The sequence below is a fragment of the Dreissena polymorpha genome, chromosome 3 (assembly GCF_020536995.1).
Source record: "Dreissena polymorpha isolate Duluth1 chromosome 3, UMN_Dpol_1.0, whole genome shotgun sequence".
Taxonomy (NCBI): domain Eukaryota; kingdom Metazoa; phylum Mollusca; class Bivalvia; order Myida; family Dreissenidae; genus Dreissena; species Dreissena polymorpha.
This window is the reverse complement of record NC_068357.1, coordinates 39746466-39762530: the sequence shown is the minus strand read 5'-3', so window position 1 is coordinate 39762530 and position 16065 is coordinate 39746466. Positions and strand designations below refer to the sequence as shown.

Genomic DNA, 16065 nt, shown 5'->3' with positions numbered 1-16065 from the left:
GGCGAATATGTTTTCTTTTTCTATTGAAACTAATGTATTACTCGTTCAATTATGAAAACCTAGTCATTACAATACTTATTGACAATAAAACATACAATTTCACCTCTTCTTGTTCTTCATTTCTCATTTGTTAATACAGTAAAATATATTATATTATTATCACTCACTACCTTCATTAAAATACATGGTCGCTTCATTCCATTTCCTTTCACTGGTCGCAAACATTACAACATCAACGCCGTATATCTTTTTAAAGATAGTTCTTGTTTTCTATATTTCGCTTTACGAATTTGATGTGGGACAAATCCGGAGAACATCTGATCAATGTTTGTGTTGCCTTAACATAACTAAGACCTGGCCCCGTGTTCACAAAACATTTTTTGCAATCGGAAATCGATTTTGATTGTCATTGAACATGGATTTCTATTGTAGTTGATAGGAAAAAATAAAAATCAATGTCAGTTAAAATCGATTTTCGATTGCAAAAATTGAAAATCGTTTGTGAACACGGGGCCAGGCTAAGCTAAGTCCAACGTCTACGATGCGTAGACTGCGATTGCTAGCTGTTTTTAAATTATAAGTGCACTATTACCTACTGTGTTTAAGTGCACGAGTATATTTTTACCTGAGCACCGCCTGTCAATTTCGCCGCCATTGCATGTTGTCATTAATTTCGCTCATTACAGGTGTAAACTACAATGTGTGTCTCTGAGTAGGATTCATTGGTAAGTGATACAGACTTCATACTAGATGTATAGGACCGTAAAGTATTCATAAGTATGACTGTCGGATTTGTTACTCTTTCTTCTTGAACGGTATGTTTTAAATAAAAATTAAAATTGTCGCGAATTCTGAGGTTAGTCGATATAAACGTACTCCCGAAGCCTTTGATAATTTTTACTATGGCGGCTCTGGGAATACATATATATATTAACACAATCGCAGTTTTGCGCACAGACGTTGTTCGTTACTAATTAAGGAAAGCGATGAATAAAGGTCAAAAAGTTAAAAACACATTAAATTTACCTGAATGGCAGCCTACGAACATTATCCTTTGCATGCAACCTAAAAAAACACGATTTTTCAACACACTATTCTTGCTGATATCAGTGCCCCAGATAATTATTTGGGAAATAGGGTTTTCACCAATTGATTTTAAAAAATAGGGTGATTTCGGTCTTGAAATAGGGTGAAATGAGTTATAAAAATTCTTACCTTAAAACGCATGTATGTCGTAAGTAATTTTGTCAGATGCTGTAATTAAATATGAAATCTAGTTCACAGAGTGTTTGAATAACTTTGACTATTGTCGTGCTCCTTCATCCAGAAGCTTGCTGAATAAAAGCGACGTCTTATTACGATAATAATTGCAAAGAGGATATACCGAAAATTAGCAAAGAATTTTCGATTGAAGCTATTGTATCATACGCATCAAATTTTAGGAATTTGCGTAAAAGTCAAATTGGTTGCATTTTCAATACGCATGATATTGCATTTCTTTGCATTTTTAATCATTTTAATAGGGTGAAAGACGCGAATACACAGTTTATCTGGGACACTGTGACATTTTGAAATTATGAACAGTGTTAAAGGGGCCGTCCAACAGATTTTGGCATGTATTGAAGCATGTCATTAAATGCTTTATATTGATAAATTTAAACATTTGAACTAAAAATCTCTAGTAAAAAAACAAGAATATAATTTTAAAAAAGGAAAAAAAGTAACCCTAAACATTGCTCGAACCACTGACCCCTGGAGTCCTGGAGTAAAAAGTCTCCCGCCCAGACCACTCGACCATCCATGCTCATGCTTAGAGCGGATGTATTTTTTACCTATATAAGCAATCATTGTTGTTTCCCAAAATACTTCTTCCAAGTCAGGGTTTTTTTTGGCCCGATTTTATAGCCGAAATTCGGCTATGTTTACAATCCCAAAAAGTATACTTTTTTCCCAAAATGTGGCCAAAAATTCCCAATTTCCAAAAAAAAAAAAAAAAAAAAAAAAAATTTTTTTTTTTTTAGAAAGAAGTGTATTATGCATATTTTATCTCAATTTTAATTCAATTACATCTTACAAAGTATTTTATGATTTTGTTCTTTTAACTTGAATGATTATAAAGAGCTATATCAAATTTAGTGTTTCCCTCATCAGTGGATTTTTCGTGTGGAAAAAACGGCCAATGAATTTATTTTCCCAATTTCATGAAAATGCCGATAAAATTCCCAATTCCAAAGCCATGGGCTATCTTCCCAAAAAGTGGAAAAAAAAACCTGCAAGTTATTCAATCGGTTCGCTTTGCACGACGCTTTATAATTTTCAGGTTTTCAAATCGTCAAAAGATGCATATAATGGATATTTAAGAGCATGGTAAATGGTCAGTATTACAATTTCCTCATAAATATCATAACAAAAACGAAAATTTGCGAATCTGAAACAACTTGCCTTTTACTATAACTTCTTCATTTCTACACCGATTCACTTCTAATTGATACTGAACTTCTCTTATGACAATACGGTCAATCTCAACTATGCATGGCCCAATTACCAACCCTGGGGCGCCCCTGCCCAAATAGGCCACACCCACACAAAATTGCCTTTTACTATAATTTCTTCATTTCTACACCGATTCACATCTAATTGATACTGAACTATTCTTATGACAATACGGTCAATCTCAACTATGCATAGCCCCATTACCAACCCTGGGGCGCCCCGCCCACATAGGCCACACCCACCTAAAATTGCCTTTTACTTAACTTCTTCATTTCTACACCGATTCACTTCTAATTGATACTGAACTTCTCTTATGACAATACGGTCAATCTCAACTATGCATGGTCCCATTACCAACCCTGGGGCACCCCTGGGTCAAACATGCGGCGAGGGGATACGCGTCGGCCTCTGCCGCGCCATTTCTAGTTAACAGTTATCTCATCTATTTCAATTGGTAGCCAAGTTATGTACATGACTTGAAAGCGTACTTAATTGAAAATTCAGCCTTTGGATCAAATGTCCACTATATTTTTTACTAACTGTACAAATTGTCTTTGCATTACTCTTGACCTCAAATATTAATATATATTGAAACTAGAAATGGCGCGGCAGAGGCCGACACGTATCCCAACGCGGCATGTTTGACCCAGGGGCGCCCCAGGGTTGGTAATGGGGCCATGCATAGTTGAGATTGACCGTATTGTCATAAGAGAAGTTCAGTATCAATTAGAAGTAAATTATTGAAATGAAGAAATTAGAGTAAAATGCAATTTTGGGTGGGTGTCGCCTATGTGGGCGGGGTGCCCCAGGGTTGGTAATGGGGCCATAAATAGTTGAGATTGACCGTATTGTCATAAGAGAGGTTCAGTATAAATTTGAAGTAAATCAGTGTAGAAATGAAGAAATTATAGTAAAAGGCAATTTTGGGTGGGCTTGGCCTATGTGGGCGGGGCGCCCCAGGGTTGGTAATGGGGCCATGCATAGTTGAGATTAACTGTATTGTCATAAAAGAGGTTTAGTATCAATTTGAAGTGAATCGGTGTAGAGATGAAGAAATTATAGTAAAAGGCAATTTGGGGTGGGCGGGGCGTCCCAGGGTTGGTAATGGGGCCATGCATAGTTGAGATTAACCGTATTGTCATAAGAGAGGTTCAGTATCAATTTGAAGTGAATCGGTGTAGAAATGAAGAAATTATAGTAAAAGGCAATTTTGGGTGGGCGTGGCCTATGTGGGCGGGGTGCCCCAGGGTTGGTAATGGGGCCATGCATAGCTGAGATTGACCGTATTGTCATAAGAAAGGTTCAGTATCAATTTGAAGTGAATCAGTGTAGAAATGAAGAAATTATAGTAAAACTGCAATTTTGGGTGGGCGTGGCCTATGTGGGCGGGATGCCCCAGGGTTGGTAATGGGGCCATGCATAGTTGAGATTGACCGTATTGTCATAAAAGAGGTTTAGTATCAATTTGAAGTGAATCGGTGTAGAGATGAAGAAATTATAGTAAAAGGCAATTTGGGGTGGGCGGGGCATCCCAGGGTTGGTAATGGGGCCATGCATAGTTGAGATTAACCGTATTGTCATAAGAGAGGTTCAGTATCAATTTGAAGTGAATCGGTGTAGAAATGAAGAAATTATAGTAAAAGGCAATTTTGGGTGGGCGTGGCCTATGTGGGCGGGGTGCCCCAGGGTTGGTAATGGGGCCATGCATAGCTGAGATTGAACGTATTGTCATAAGAAAGGTTCAGTATCAATTTAAAGTGAATCAGTGTAGAAATGAAGAAATTATAGTAAAACTGCAATTTTGGGTGGGCGTGGCCTATGTGGGCGGGGTGCCCCAGGGTTGGTAATGGGGCCATGCATAGTTGAGATTGACCGTATTGTCATAAGACTAAGAGAGGTTCGGTATCAATTTGAAGACAATCGGTGTAGAAATGAAGAAATTATAATAAAATAACCTAAAAAAATGAGTGAAAATCTCTGACCCGGCCCCGCCCCAACCCCCATAACTTTTGACCCAGCAGTCAGATCAAAATTCCAAATAGTGCAGGGTCTCACATATGCTCATAGCTACCATGTGTGTAAGTTTCAAGGTTGTAGTGCTTATAGTGTAGGAGGAGATAGTGGCCAGGACGGACAGACATACAGACGGCGGAGATAACCACAATATCCCCACGCTTTTCAAAAAGCGTGGGGATAATAATTGTTAACATAATAACCTTATATTGCTCTAAACAAGTACAATTTTATCTCTAATTTAGGTGTTAATACAACTTATCTTCTAGAAATCCTTATTGGTAATGAACATGTTTGGTTTCAATAAAAACATAGTTTTTTAACAATAGGCTAAGTAAGTTTAAGTAACCAAGTTAACAACTGGCTTTTGCATGGTCATAGCTAAATAAAAAAGACCTTTTTAGTTGAAGCAAAGTATGTACTTTGTTAAACCATATCTTTTTAAGGAGCTGTTCAATTTCTTTCATCATGGATTCTGGGAGTGTTTCCTCCACCTCAAGTGCACGAAGTACGCCAGTACCCACCTACAAGCCCATCACTCCCAGCTCGTCTCTCTTAGCTCTTTCTAAAACCCCGGACGAGGATTTTCGAAGAAAGAGCAATGACGAATTATTGCAGATAATAAGGCGACTTGAGGCAGAAAATCGAAACGTCGTTGCAGAGCACTCCTCAATTTTAAAGGATGTTAATAAAAGAATGCAGATATTGTTACTTGAATTGCGTGGTCTGAAAGACATTAATCAGAGCCTTCAAGACGATAACCAAGAGCTCAGAGACCTGTGCTGTTTTCTTGATGATGACCGACAGCGAGGCAGGAAACTGGCAAAAGAATGGCAGAGGTTTGGTCGCTACACTGCCAGTGTCATGAGAAGTGAGGTGTCTGCATACCAAGAGAAACTGAAGGAGCTTGAGGTGAAGCAACAGGAGCTGATAACGGACAACCTGGACTTGAAGGAGTTGTGTTTGTACCTTGACCAGGAGAGGTTGCGGGCTAGTCAGCCACGAGATGAAGGGGACGGCAGCAGTAGCAGCACTGTGGCTGGCAATGAAGACCAGCAGCCTGATATTGAACTCGTCCCAATGAGCGAACTGCAGGACAACGCTGATAAAACAGGTATCATCATATAATAGTGCTAAGTATCTCAGATTTCTGTCAATAAGGGACTTTCAAGATGTGGATTATGTTTTGCATTAATATTATGTAGGTGCTTGTATCCTTTAAAACTGGATTTCTTGACATCTCCCTTTTTAATAGTCGATTTTTATTGCAAATGATTACCAGTATTACTAAAAGTCTAAATGCATTAACAAGATAAGGAAATGCTCAAATTGTACACTTGCTTATATGGACAAATAATGGCTCAGTTTTTTTGTTAACAGAAAGATTTTCCAGTCTCATTCTTTATTTTACGGGCTGGTATTTTATATGTTTTTCGCTATAGATTTTTCCAGTTTCCAGTTTAGAACATAATTCTTTAAAATGTTTCAGCTGACAGTGACTATGTTCGTAAGATTGACAACAGGCTGAAGAACATTGAAAAAGAAAAACAAAGCAAAGAAGAGGTAAATGCATACATGTACTATACTGGTAGTTGGTTGTTGAAATCACAAGTAAAGGTATTACTTTTATTAAATGCATATACAATTAATGTTCATTGTACCCAAGTATGCACTTTTTGGCCATTATGATCCTCTTGTTTTATACATGTAAACCATTTAGGTTACATTTATAGTCAAAAGAAGTGGCCACTGCGTAAATATTTGCGATAGGCTTTTACCGAAAAACTATTTTGAAATGACATCTTGGTTAATGAAAGTACCAAACACCTTTATGCTGCCATTTTGTACCATTAACTGTTAACTGTTTAACTAAAACAAGCAGTTGTTGAAATAAAATATGGTGGTTTAACCAAAATAAAAAGGAAAACAACTGCTCTTCTTTTTAAAGATTCTTTTGCGAGGCAACATGGACTCTGCACTGGCAATAAAAAAATATGGTTTAATTATATGATCTTTAAACGCAGCAATGCTTGGCTGTGTTCTAATGTTTAGAAGCTAATACCTTGTTAGTTGTGTTGTAATGTTTGGAAGCTAATACCTTGTTAGACAACCTTGTTTTGGGTTTTACAGTCTGGCTGGAATATAAAGCAACCAAGTCAAAGTAAAGTTACACCTTTGGTGCAGGTAATAAACAGTTCATTATTATCAAATTCATCTAAACATTCAACACAATGTCTCAAGAGTATTTTTTCTTAACTGATATGAAGATTTTAACAACTTTTATTTATTATTGTACTATTTTGTAAAGTTCTTAATGGAATGATTGATCATTTAGTCTCACATTTGTATTTATTGAAATGGATGTCTTATCAGTTGGACATTCAAGCTAGCTTTTATAAATATTCACCTTATTTTTACTGGAATACTCTGCACTTTATCTTCAGATGCTCATCTTTAATATCATAATACTGAATAATATCAAAACTTGAGAAAATCTAGATAAAATATATCCAATGTTTTTTTCCACCATTGAGCCAGGTCCCTTACGGTTGAGAAAAATCATGGCATTTTGACTACAATTGGGAAATAAATTTTGCTGTTTAGCTAACGGGTGCTTCAAAATTGAGTATAACTGAGATGAACTAAATGTTGAGATATGTAGCTATAAACTTGTTCAAAATCCGAATTTGAAGGGCTGTTTCTCACCATTTTGGGACTAAAACCTTTAGCCATGAAATTTGTAAGTTAAACATCAATTGACTTTAAATTAAAAAAATAAGTATAATTGTTTGCAGTGATTTTTTTCCCCAAAATTACAGCCGATTTTCGGCTGCTTTCCAATTGCAAAATTCCAGTTTTTTTCTCAAAAATCTGACCAAATTTTTTTTAAGAAAGAAGTCTCTTATGACTTTATTATGATTTCTTAACTCTAGATCTCAACTTTATTTGTTAAACATCCTACAAAATATATACCTTTAATTTAGTCCTTTTTGTTGATAAATAATTCCCAAATTTGCCACTTTTATTGATTAAAAAAATTCCCAATTTGACCAGACTCCTTTTCTCAAAATGGCTAGAAAACCCCCTGAACATGCACTTAAAAACAATATTTATTCTGTTACTTATAATCATATTTATAATGCTTAATTTTTCACAATTTCATGGTTTATCGCGCTATTTTTCCCAATTTCACTGTTTATCGCGCTAATTTTCCCATTTCAAATGGCACAGCCTGTAACAAATAAAGAAAAATCACTGGTTTGAATGCAAAATGTTGAACAAGTAGTTTTAAAACTAACAAAAACAGAAAATCATGTACATGTATAAATATAAAGATACAATAAAGTACTGGTAAATATGACACATTCAAAACACATCATGTTTTTGGACTATTGGACTCTATTGACAAACATTAGAAGGTCAAACAATCATTTGGTAATTTTTTAACTTGATTTTGTAAAAAAAACAAACTATATGCCATTAGGAATATTACCAAATAAGGACTAAAAAATCAGCAGAAAAAAGCCCCTGTCTGCTGAATGGATTCGTGGAGGAAAATCCCTGAGAAATCTTGGATGACAAAATTTTACTTTTGTGTCTTGAAAGTTTCCAACAGTCCAATGTAAAAAGTTTAAAAACTAATACATTATGTATATTTTCATTAAACAAAGACATTACCTAAAAGGAATACTGCAGTTTAAACTTTTGCTTGACATTTAATTGCCTCAAGACATTGATTATTGATTTTCTTATCAATTGTATGCTTACATTTTCCAGGTGGCTGGTACCCAACGATTGGGCCCAGATGGAACAAGAGACAACAGCAATAGGGGAACCAGTCCTCATAAACCAGAGGCCGTGGTCCATGCCATGAAGGTATTAATTGGAGATAACCTGTTTTGCATTCTCCTGCATAAGATAAATCTGATCAGTGATTCCTTTTGAAATGGTTTCATCCAGAATAATAAATAGGTTTTGTTAATTACCTTGGACATTTGAATGGTCCGTCTTTGTTTTTATATCTGAACCAGTGTCATAAACAAGGTTGTAAAGCTTGGGTTTACGTGATGCACTTCTGTGGAATATGTGATACGATTCTGTGCATGAGAGAATGTTAGTTGATTATTCGAAGCGTTGTATTACTCCTGTTTACTTAACTAGTATTGTTTTCAATAATTTACAGAGTGTAAGAATTTACAGAGTGTCAGTTAAGAATGTTGTATTTGATCAACAGATTAAAAGATTGTTTCATTTATTGTTTCATCTTGTTGTTTCTTTAACTTCTTTTCAGATGATACAATTGTATTCTTTTTCCGATTTCTCAGGTCAAATTTTCTTCTTTATACTATCCTAAATAGTATAAGATCATGTGTTAAGATGCAAACTCGCTTTTATAGTTTTAAAAGACTGCTGCCCACTCAGTTCTTTCTCGGATGTTGTTTACGTTGATGATATTGTATCTGCAGCCTTTGATATTGATGATACTGTGATATTGATGATACTGTGATATTGATGATGAACTTGTTACTGCAGATCATGCTCATTTTGCTGTAGTTGTCATTCCTTCTGCTGTTGTTAATGCTGATGCTATTGTTGTTGCTTCAAGTTTTGTTACTGCAGAATGATGATACTGTTTTTGCTGATGATGGTGTTGTTGTTGTTGCCTGTGCTGTTGTTACTGATGCTGTTGCCATTGCTGTCTTTGCAGGTGCTGGAGGTACATGAGAACCTTGAGAGGCCTCTGACAGCTGTTGGAGAGGACAGTGCTCTAGATGATAAGGAGAAGGCTATCGTCAGGGAAATGTGCAATGTAAGAACCTTACACAGGATTGGCTGCATTAACTTTTGAAAACTGGCAGTCTGAACACCCTTGCCTCTGGCTCCAAAACTTCATATTGTCATATTTGTTCAATATTATTCTTATTCGCATATATTTAACCAACAAACAAGAAGAAAATGTTACTAACATACTTCTCATTGATCAATATATTGTGTTTAGACCATGTTTGTGATCAAAAGTATTTGTAGTTGTGGGGCAGGATCATTTGAGTTTAGCTCACAGGTTTTTTCAAGCTTTGACAAAAAAATCATCCTCTTAATTAACATGAATACTTAACAACAATGTATATAAGACACTTATTTTGTAACCTTTCAGCTGGTAGTATAACTAAAACAATGAGTTTTGCTTTTTTAGCCGGATTTTTTTCGAAAAAATCTCGGCTTATAGATTGATGTTGTCGGGCGGGCGGGGGGGGCGGGCGGGCGGGGTGGCGGCGTGCTCGAAAATGTTAAAGTTCTTATTTCATGGTATAACTTTGGTATGCTTGGACCTAGAGTCTTCAAACTTGACATGAAGGTTGGCCAGGATTAACAGATGACCACTGGTCATTTCAAGGTCATTCATTTGAAGGTCAAGGTCACTGTGACCTTCAATATAAAAAATGTTAAAGTTGTTATAACTTTGGTATGCTTGGACCTAGAGTCTTGAAACTTGACATGAAGGTTGGCCATAACTAGTTAGTAACCACTGGTCATTTCAAGGTCATTCATTTGAAGGTCAAGGTCACTGTGACCTTGAATGTAAAAATGTTAAAGTTCTTATTTCATGGTATAACTTTGGTATGCTTGGACCTAGAGTCTTCAAACTTGACATGAAGGTTGGCCAGGATTAACAGATGACCACTGGTCATTTCAAGGTCATTCATTTGAAGGTGAAGGTCACTGTGACCTTCAATATAAAAATGTTAAAGTTGTTATAACTTTGGTATGCTTGGACCTAGAGTCTTGAAACTTGACATGAAGGTTGGCCAGAACTAGTAAGTAACCACTGGACATTTCAAGGTCATTCATTTGAAGGTCAAGGTCACTGTGACCTTGAATGTAAAAATGTTAAAGTTGTTATAACTTTGGTATGCTTGGACCTAGAGTCTTGAAACTTGACATGAAGGTTGGCCAGAACTAGTAAGTAACCACTGGACATTTCAAGGTCATTCATTTGAAGGTCAAGGTCACTGTGACCTTGAATGTAAAAATGTTAAAGTTCTTATTTCATGTTATAACTTTGGTATGCTTGTACCTAGACTCTTCAAACTTGAAATAAAGATTGGCCAGTACTAGAAGATGACCACTGGTCATTTCAATGTCATTCATTTGAAGGTCAAGGTCACTGTGACCTTAAATGTTAAAATGTTAAAATTGTTATAACTTTGGTATGCTTGGACATAGAGTCTTCAAACTTGACATGAAGGTTTGCAAGCACACTTAGATGACCACTGGTCATTTCAAGGTCATTCATTCTAAGGTCAAGGTCACTGTGACCTTGAATGTAAAAATGTTAAAGTTCTTATAACTTTGGTAGGTAAAAATGTTAAAGTTCTTATTCCATGTTATAACTTTGGTATGCTTGTACCTAGAGTCTTCAAACTTGACATAAAGGTTGGCCAGTACTAGAAGATCACCACTGCTCATTTCAATGTCATTCATTTGAAGGTCAAGGTCACTGTGACCTTCAATGTTAAAATGTTAAAATTGTTATAACTTTGGTATGCTTGGACCTAGAATCTCAAACTTGACGTAAAGGTTTGCAAGCACACTTAGATGACCACTGGTCATTTCAAGGTCATTCATTTCAATGTCATTCATTTGAAGGTCAAGGTCACTGTGAACTTAAATGTTAAAATGTTAAAATTGTTGTAACTTTGGTATGCTTGGACCTAGAATCTCAAACTTGACGTAAAGGTTTGCAAGCACACTTAGATGACCACTGGTCATTTCAAGGTCATTCATTTGAAGGTCGAGGTCACTGTGACCTTGGATGTAAATATGTTAAAGTTGTTAATACTTTGGTATGCTTAGACCTAGAGTCTTCAAACTTGATATGAAGGTTGGCCAGAACTAGTAGATGACCACTGGTCATTTTAAGGTCAAGGTCACCGTGACCTTGAATGTAAAAATGTTAAAATTCTTATTTCATGGAATAACTTTCTTATGCTTGGACTTACAGTCTTCAAACTGGACATGAAGGTTGGCCAGCACTAGTAGATGACAATTGGTCATTTTAAGGTCATTGAAGGTCAAGGTCACTGTGACCTTGAATGTTAATAATTAAAAGTTGTTTTAACTTTCGTATGCTTGGACATGGACTTTGCCATGACTAACAGATGACCACTGGTCAAGAGAACAACTGGTCATTTTAAAGTCTTTCAATTGACAGTGACCTTAAATGTGAATATTTTTTTCATGATTTAACTTTGGTATGCTTACCACTGGTAATTTCAAGGACATTCAATTGAGGTTCACAGTTGCGGCAACTTCAAATGTGAAAGGGCTCTAAAATATTATAATTTTTGCTGTTTCAGTAATTTAAGTATTGCATTGACAAAAACACGAAAGGTACTTTCCTGTCATTTAAATAAAAAATCCGGCTTCAATGCGGTCATCTCCGACAGCGGAACTCTTGTTATGAAGATGTTAAACTGACTTGAATACTGTAGTGCTGTGTATTTAAAATTGTAATTTAGCTGAAAAATGAAAGAAAATGCTTTTGCACAATTAAAAGGCCACATTTATTGCCCGTTTATAATGAAACTTGGTCAGAACATTTGTCTTAATGATATCTCTTCGGAGTTTGAAACTGGGTAATGTGGGTTCGAAACTAAGTCAATTGATTATAATAAAGAAAAGGCTTGTGAATGCCACATTTTTGGCCCAATTTTCAAGTTACTAGGGTCACTAGGTCAAATTAAAGAAAAAGCTTTTGCACACTATGGAGGTCATGCAATATTTATAACTTTATCTTCATGGATAGTCAAACTATGTTTCCCCAATGATATGTTGGCCAACATTGCATTGGTTTGAGTTGGGTAAAAAAACTATTACACATATAAGGATATTAAAAGAAAAGCTTGTTACCACTCTACAGGCCACATTTATAGCCCATTTTAATGAAATTGGTCAGAACGTAAGTCTCAATATTATTTCCACCATTATATTCAGCAATTCCAAAACAGGATTGTAAGGGTCAAAAACAAGGTTGTAAGAACAAATCAATTTAAATGCTTGTGAACATTCTGAGGCCACATTTATTTATCTTCATGAGTGGTAAATCTGGATCATGTGCAGGGTTTTTTCCGCTATGTAAAAAAGGCCGTAAAACGGACCCGATCCCAAAGCAAACGGACCCAGTCCCAAACCAAAATTATAAAAAAATTCCCAATTTCAAAAAAAAGAAAATAATTATGATTTTTGTTTGTTAAAAGAAGTGTCTTATGACTTAATATAATTATTAGACTCTATCTCATTTTTTTAAACAACATACAAAAATGAAAATATATAACCATAATTTATATGATTTGTATCCAAAACGGCCATGAAAAGACCTGTTGTGTCAATATCTGTTGATAAAAAAATCCCAATTTGGTCGTTTTTGTCGATAAAAAATCCCAATATTGACACTTTTATCAATTAAAAAATCCCAATTTAACCAGACTCCTTTTCCCAAAATGGCTGGAAAAACCCCTGATGTGCATCCGAAAACAAGAACGCCAGGTTCAATCTTAGAAAAACCCTGTTTCCACAATCAAGTCTACACTCTTTAAATATTTATTTCAATTAAGTCTGAGTCTGGTTAATTCTAAAACTAGAAAACAAGGTCAAATCTTAGAAAATCTTGTTATCTCTCACACCATATGCATGACTAAATCATGATGAACTTTTATCAGAATGTTCAACTTGACAATATCAAGGCCATGTTTTAATCTTGGTCAAGCAGGGTCAAAAACTAAGTCACTTGGTCAATGCTTCCCCATAAATGTTCCTTGAACTCATTTGAGCATTTCAGAGCTATCATGGTCCTCTTGTTGTATTTCAGACTTCCAAATAACCAGAACATAAACATCTGACTTTAATGTGCAAGCTCTCTATGTTATATTTTAGGTGGTGTGGAGAAAACTGGGCAATGTTCAGGCAGAGAAGCAGCAGTCACAAACAGAGGGGCTGTCAGAGCCCAGCACGGGACCCCCAGTCTACGAGAACATTGGTTCCTCCCACAGCAAGCTGCCAGAGGGAGCAGGGAACCAGTCTGTTAGCAGTGTGGCATCAGAGGACAATGTATACCCTCCAGGGTACCAGCAGGTGCAAGGAAGACCAGACCTTATATATGCACCAAGGCCTGATGAGAAAGGATCTGGGTATTTGGTCAATCCACAGTACAATGACCCTGTGTCTAATAATGACCTTGACTTTCAAGGACAATATCAGAAAACACTACATCAGGCTCCCATTCAAAGACCGCTAACCTCAAGTTCTTCGTATTCGCAGTCCTTTGATTACGCCCCTCCGCAGCCACATAATTATGGTAATCAGCCCAAGTATGGTTACATTCATACCTCCAGGTCGACGCCTGTCACTCCAACCCCGCTAGTTCAGGGACCCACAGGGCCTCCCATGCAGAGAATGGAGCCCAGAAGTCACTCTCCAGGTCCAGTCCGAAGGTCCATGACCCCTAAAGGGACGGAGTATTACAGTCAGTCCCCTGGCCCTCCTAGCAGGCTAATGGGTTCTCAGTTGGATGCCCCTATGTCTGAGGGCCACAGTCCTGTCTATCAGAACCAGCTCCAGTCTATGCCACGGAATGATCGATCGTATGAGAATGTTACTTCTGCATATTACGCATCCCCACCTTCTCAAAACTACGGTCATGCTAAACCGCACGATTCTTCTAATTATGACTATCCTCCACCACAACCAAACTTCACCGATAATTATTACCAAGGCAGCAGGCAAGTAGGCTCTACTCAGTCAGGACCGAACCAGAGAGGACCCGGTCCAAATCCTGCGCATCAGAGACCACCAATGTCACAAGATCAGAGACCACAAATGTTGCAAGGTCAAAACAGTTCCTATTACCAAAACATGGCACCTGGAACAAGAAGTCAGACCCCTTCAAAATCTAACGTACGTGACCCCTCCCCTCAAGGAATGAGGCCTACTCAGCAGCACCCGGCAGCGTTACCTCAGTTTTCAATCCATAGGGCCACACCTACCCACCCAAATGTAAATAATCTTCAGCAGCCGCCTCAGGGAGTGCCATCCATGCAACACGTCCTGCCCCCTAGATACAATGCTCCGCCCAGTTACCAGGACAGGCGCATGCAGGGATATAGTGAGACCAGGGACCCACAACAGCAGCAGTATGAAAGGGGCAGAAGAGAAACCAGAGATGGCTACTACAAGGATTAGAAGTGCATAAGCCAGGTGTTACTTAGAAGTGCATAAGCCAGGTTTATATTAAAGTGCATAGGCCAGGTTTTACATTAAAGTGCATAAACCAGGCATTTCTTAAAGTGCATAAGCCAAGTGTGGGTTAGAAATGCATATGCCAGGTTTTACATTAAAGTGCATAAATTAGGCATTTCTCAAAGTGCATAAGCCAGGCATTACTTTCAAGCACATGCATTGTTGAGCCAGGTTTTGCTTTAAAGTGCAGATTTATAAGCCAGTAGTTACTTTGGATTGACTTGAAAGTGCATAAATCTGGTGAAGATAGTATTTACAATACCGATACTTAATTGCAATTGTTTGCATAAATATTTACTATAAATATTATAGGGCATTTACATTTAGGACATAATTGTTTGTGTTCAAATCAATAAATAAGTACATTTACATTAGTAATTCATCATAAAAGATAATATTTCTTGTTATATTAAACTCTGTAATTTGTTTGGCATTTACAAAGAAATGTTCATGGTTCTGAAGCTATTTGTTGTGGTTTGTGCCGAGACAAGTATTAATTTGTTTATTAAATCGGTTTTAAAATTTAAATTTATACATCTGTTATGCAGAGATAAAACACTATAAAATTGAAATAGTTAAACTTTAAAAGCTTTGGCAGTGCAATATAGAACTATTTATTTTTGGCGATGGAACATAAAATGAGTTCAATCTTTCTTACATATTTTAAGTTTACTAATGTTGTACATATATTATTCCAAACGGAACATAAAATCTTGTCTTAATATTGTATCACAGCTTTAGATACTAATGGACAGTATCATTATTTCACCTCCACTTGCTGTAAATATTGATTGTATGTGTTTAAAAACTTGATCTCTGTTCTCTGATCTGAATAAGTGCAGATAGTATGATATTATCTACTTGTCAATTCAAGTATTTGTTTTTTACTCACAATTTTTGTAATCTTTTCATATCAAACATCAGAATGCATTTGGTTTGATTCATCTTTCTAGCAACTGGCTATTCCCTGGGGGTCAGACAGCTTCTATAGACTTACTTTGAAAAATCATTAAAAATCAATTTAAGTATCGGGTTAAATTATGAAACATAAAAAAAATAATTTGTTGAAATATTTGCACTGATATATAAACATTATTGATATACATAACGCATTTTCAATATTGCTAATTTGCATTTAAAGCAGTTACTTATACAAATATCTAGGAAGATCGACTTATTTAAATGTGAATGTTTGAATTCTAATCTGTAAAAAAGAACCAAAGTATTAAGTGAATTGCTTACTTGGCAATTATTTCTATGAAT

General features: G+C 36.3%; 1 protein-coding gene across 3 annotated transcripts; it reads left to right on the top strand.

Annotated features, from left to right (window-relative positions):
* The first annotated feature begins 623 nt into the window (after positions 1 to 623).
* Positions 624 to 15838, top strand: LOC127873779 (uncharacterized). 3 transcript variants are annotated; one of them, XM_052417757.1, is made up of 8 exons: positions 624 to 725; positions 4953 to 5620; positions 5996 to 6069; positions 6637 to 6690; positions 8284 to 8382; positions 9215 to 9316; positions 13441 to 14786; positions 14889 to 15838. In XM_052417757.1, exons 2-7 carry the CDS (start codon positions 4975 to 4977, stop codon positions 14743 to 14745), a joined length of 2280 nt encoding a protein of 759 aa, XP_052273717.1. In that variant the 5' UTR covers positions 624 to 725; positions 4953 to 4974; the 3' UTR covers positions 14746 to 14786; positions 14889 to 15838. The 3 variants fall into 3 exon arrangements, with proteins under 3 accessions (XP_052273717.1, XP_052273716.1, XP_052273718.1); XM_052417756.1 differs by having other exon boundaries at positions 13441 to 15838; XM_052417758.1 differs by lacking the exon at positions 6637 to 6690 and having other exon boundaries at positions 13441 to 15838.
* Positions 15839 to 16065: the final 227 nt, after the last annotated feature.

What these genes read in the sequence shown, in the direction of transcription:
- LOC127873779 (XM_052417757.1), top strand. Translation starts at nt 4,975, where the DNA reads ATGGATTCTGGGAGTGTTTCCTCCACCTCAAGTGCACGAAGTACGCCA. An exon ending in AAAAACAAAGCAAAGAAGAG is followed by an intron (nt 6,070 to 6,636) that starts GTAAATGCATAC and finishes TGGGTTTTACAG; the next exon opens with TCTGGCTGGAATATAAAGCA. An exon ending in CCGTGGTCCATGCCATGAAG is followed by an intron (nt 8,383 to 9,214) that starts GTATTAATTGGA and finishes CTGTCTTTGCAG; the next exon opens with GTGCTGGAGGTACATGAGAA.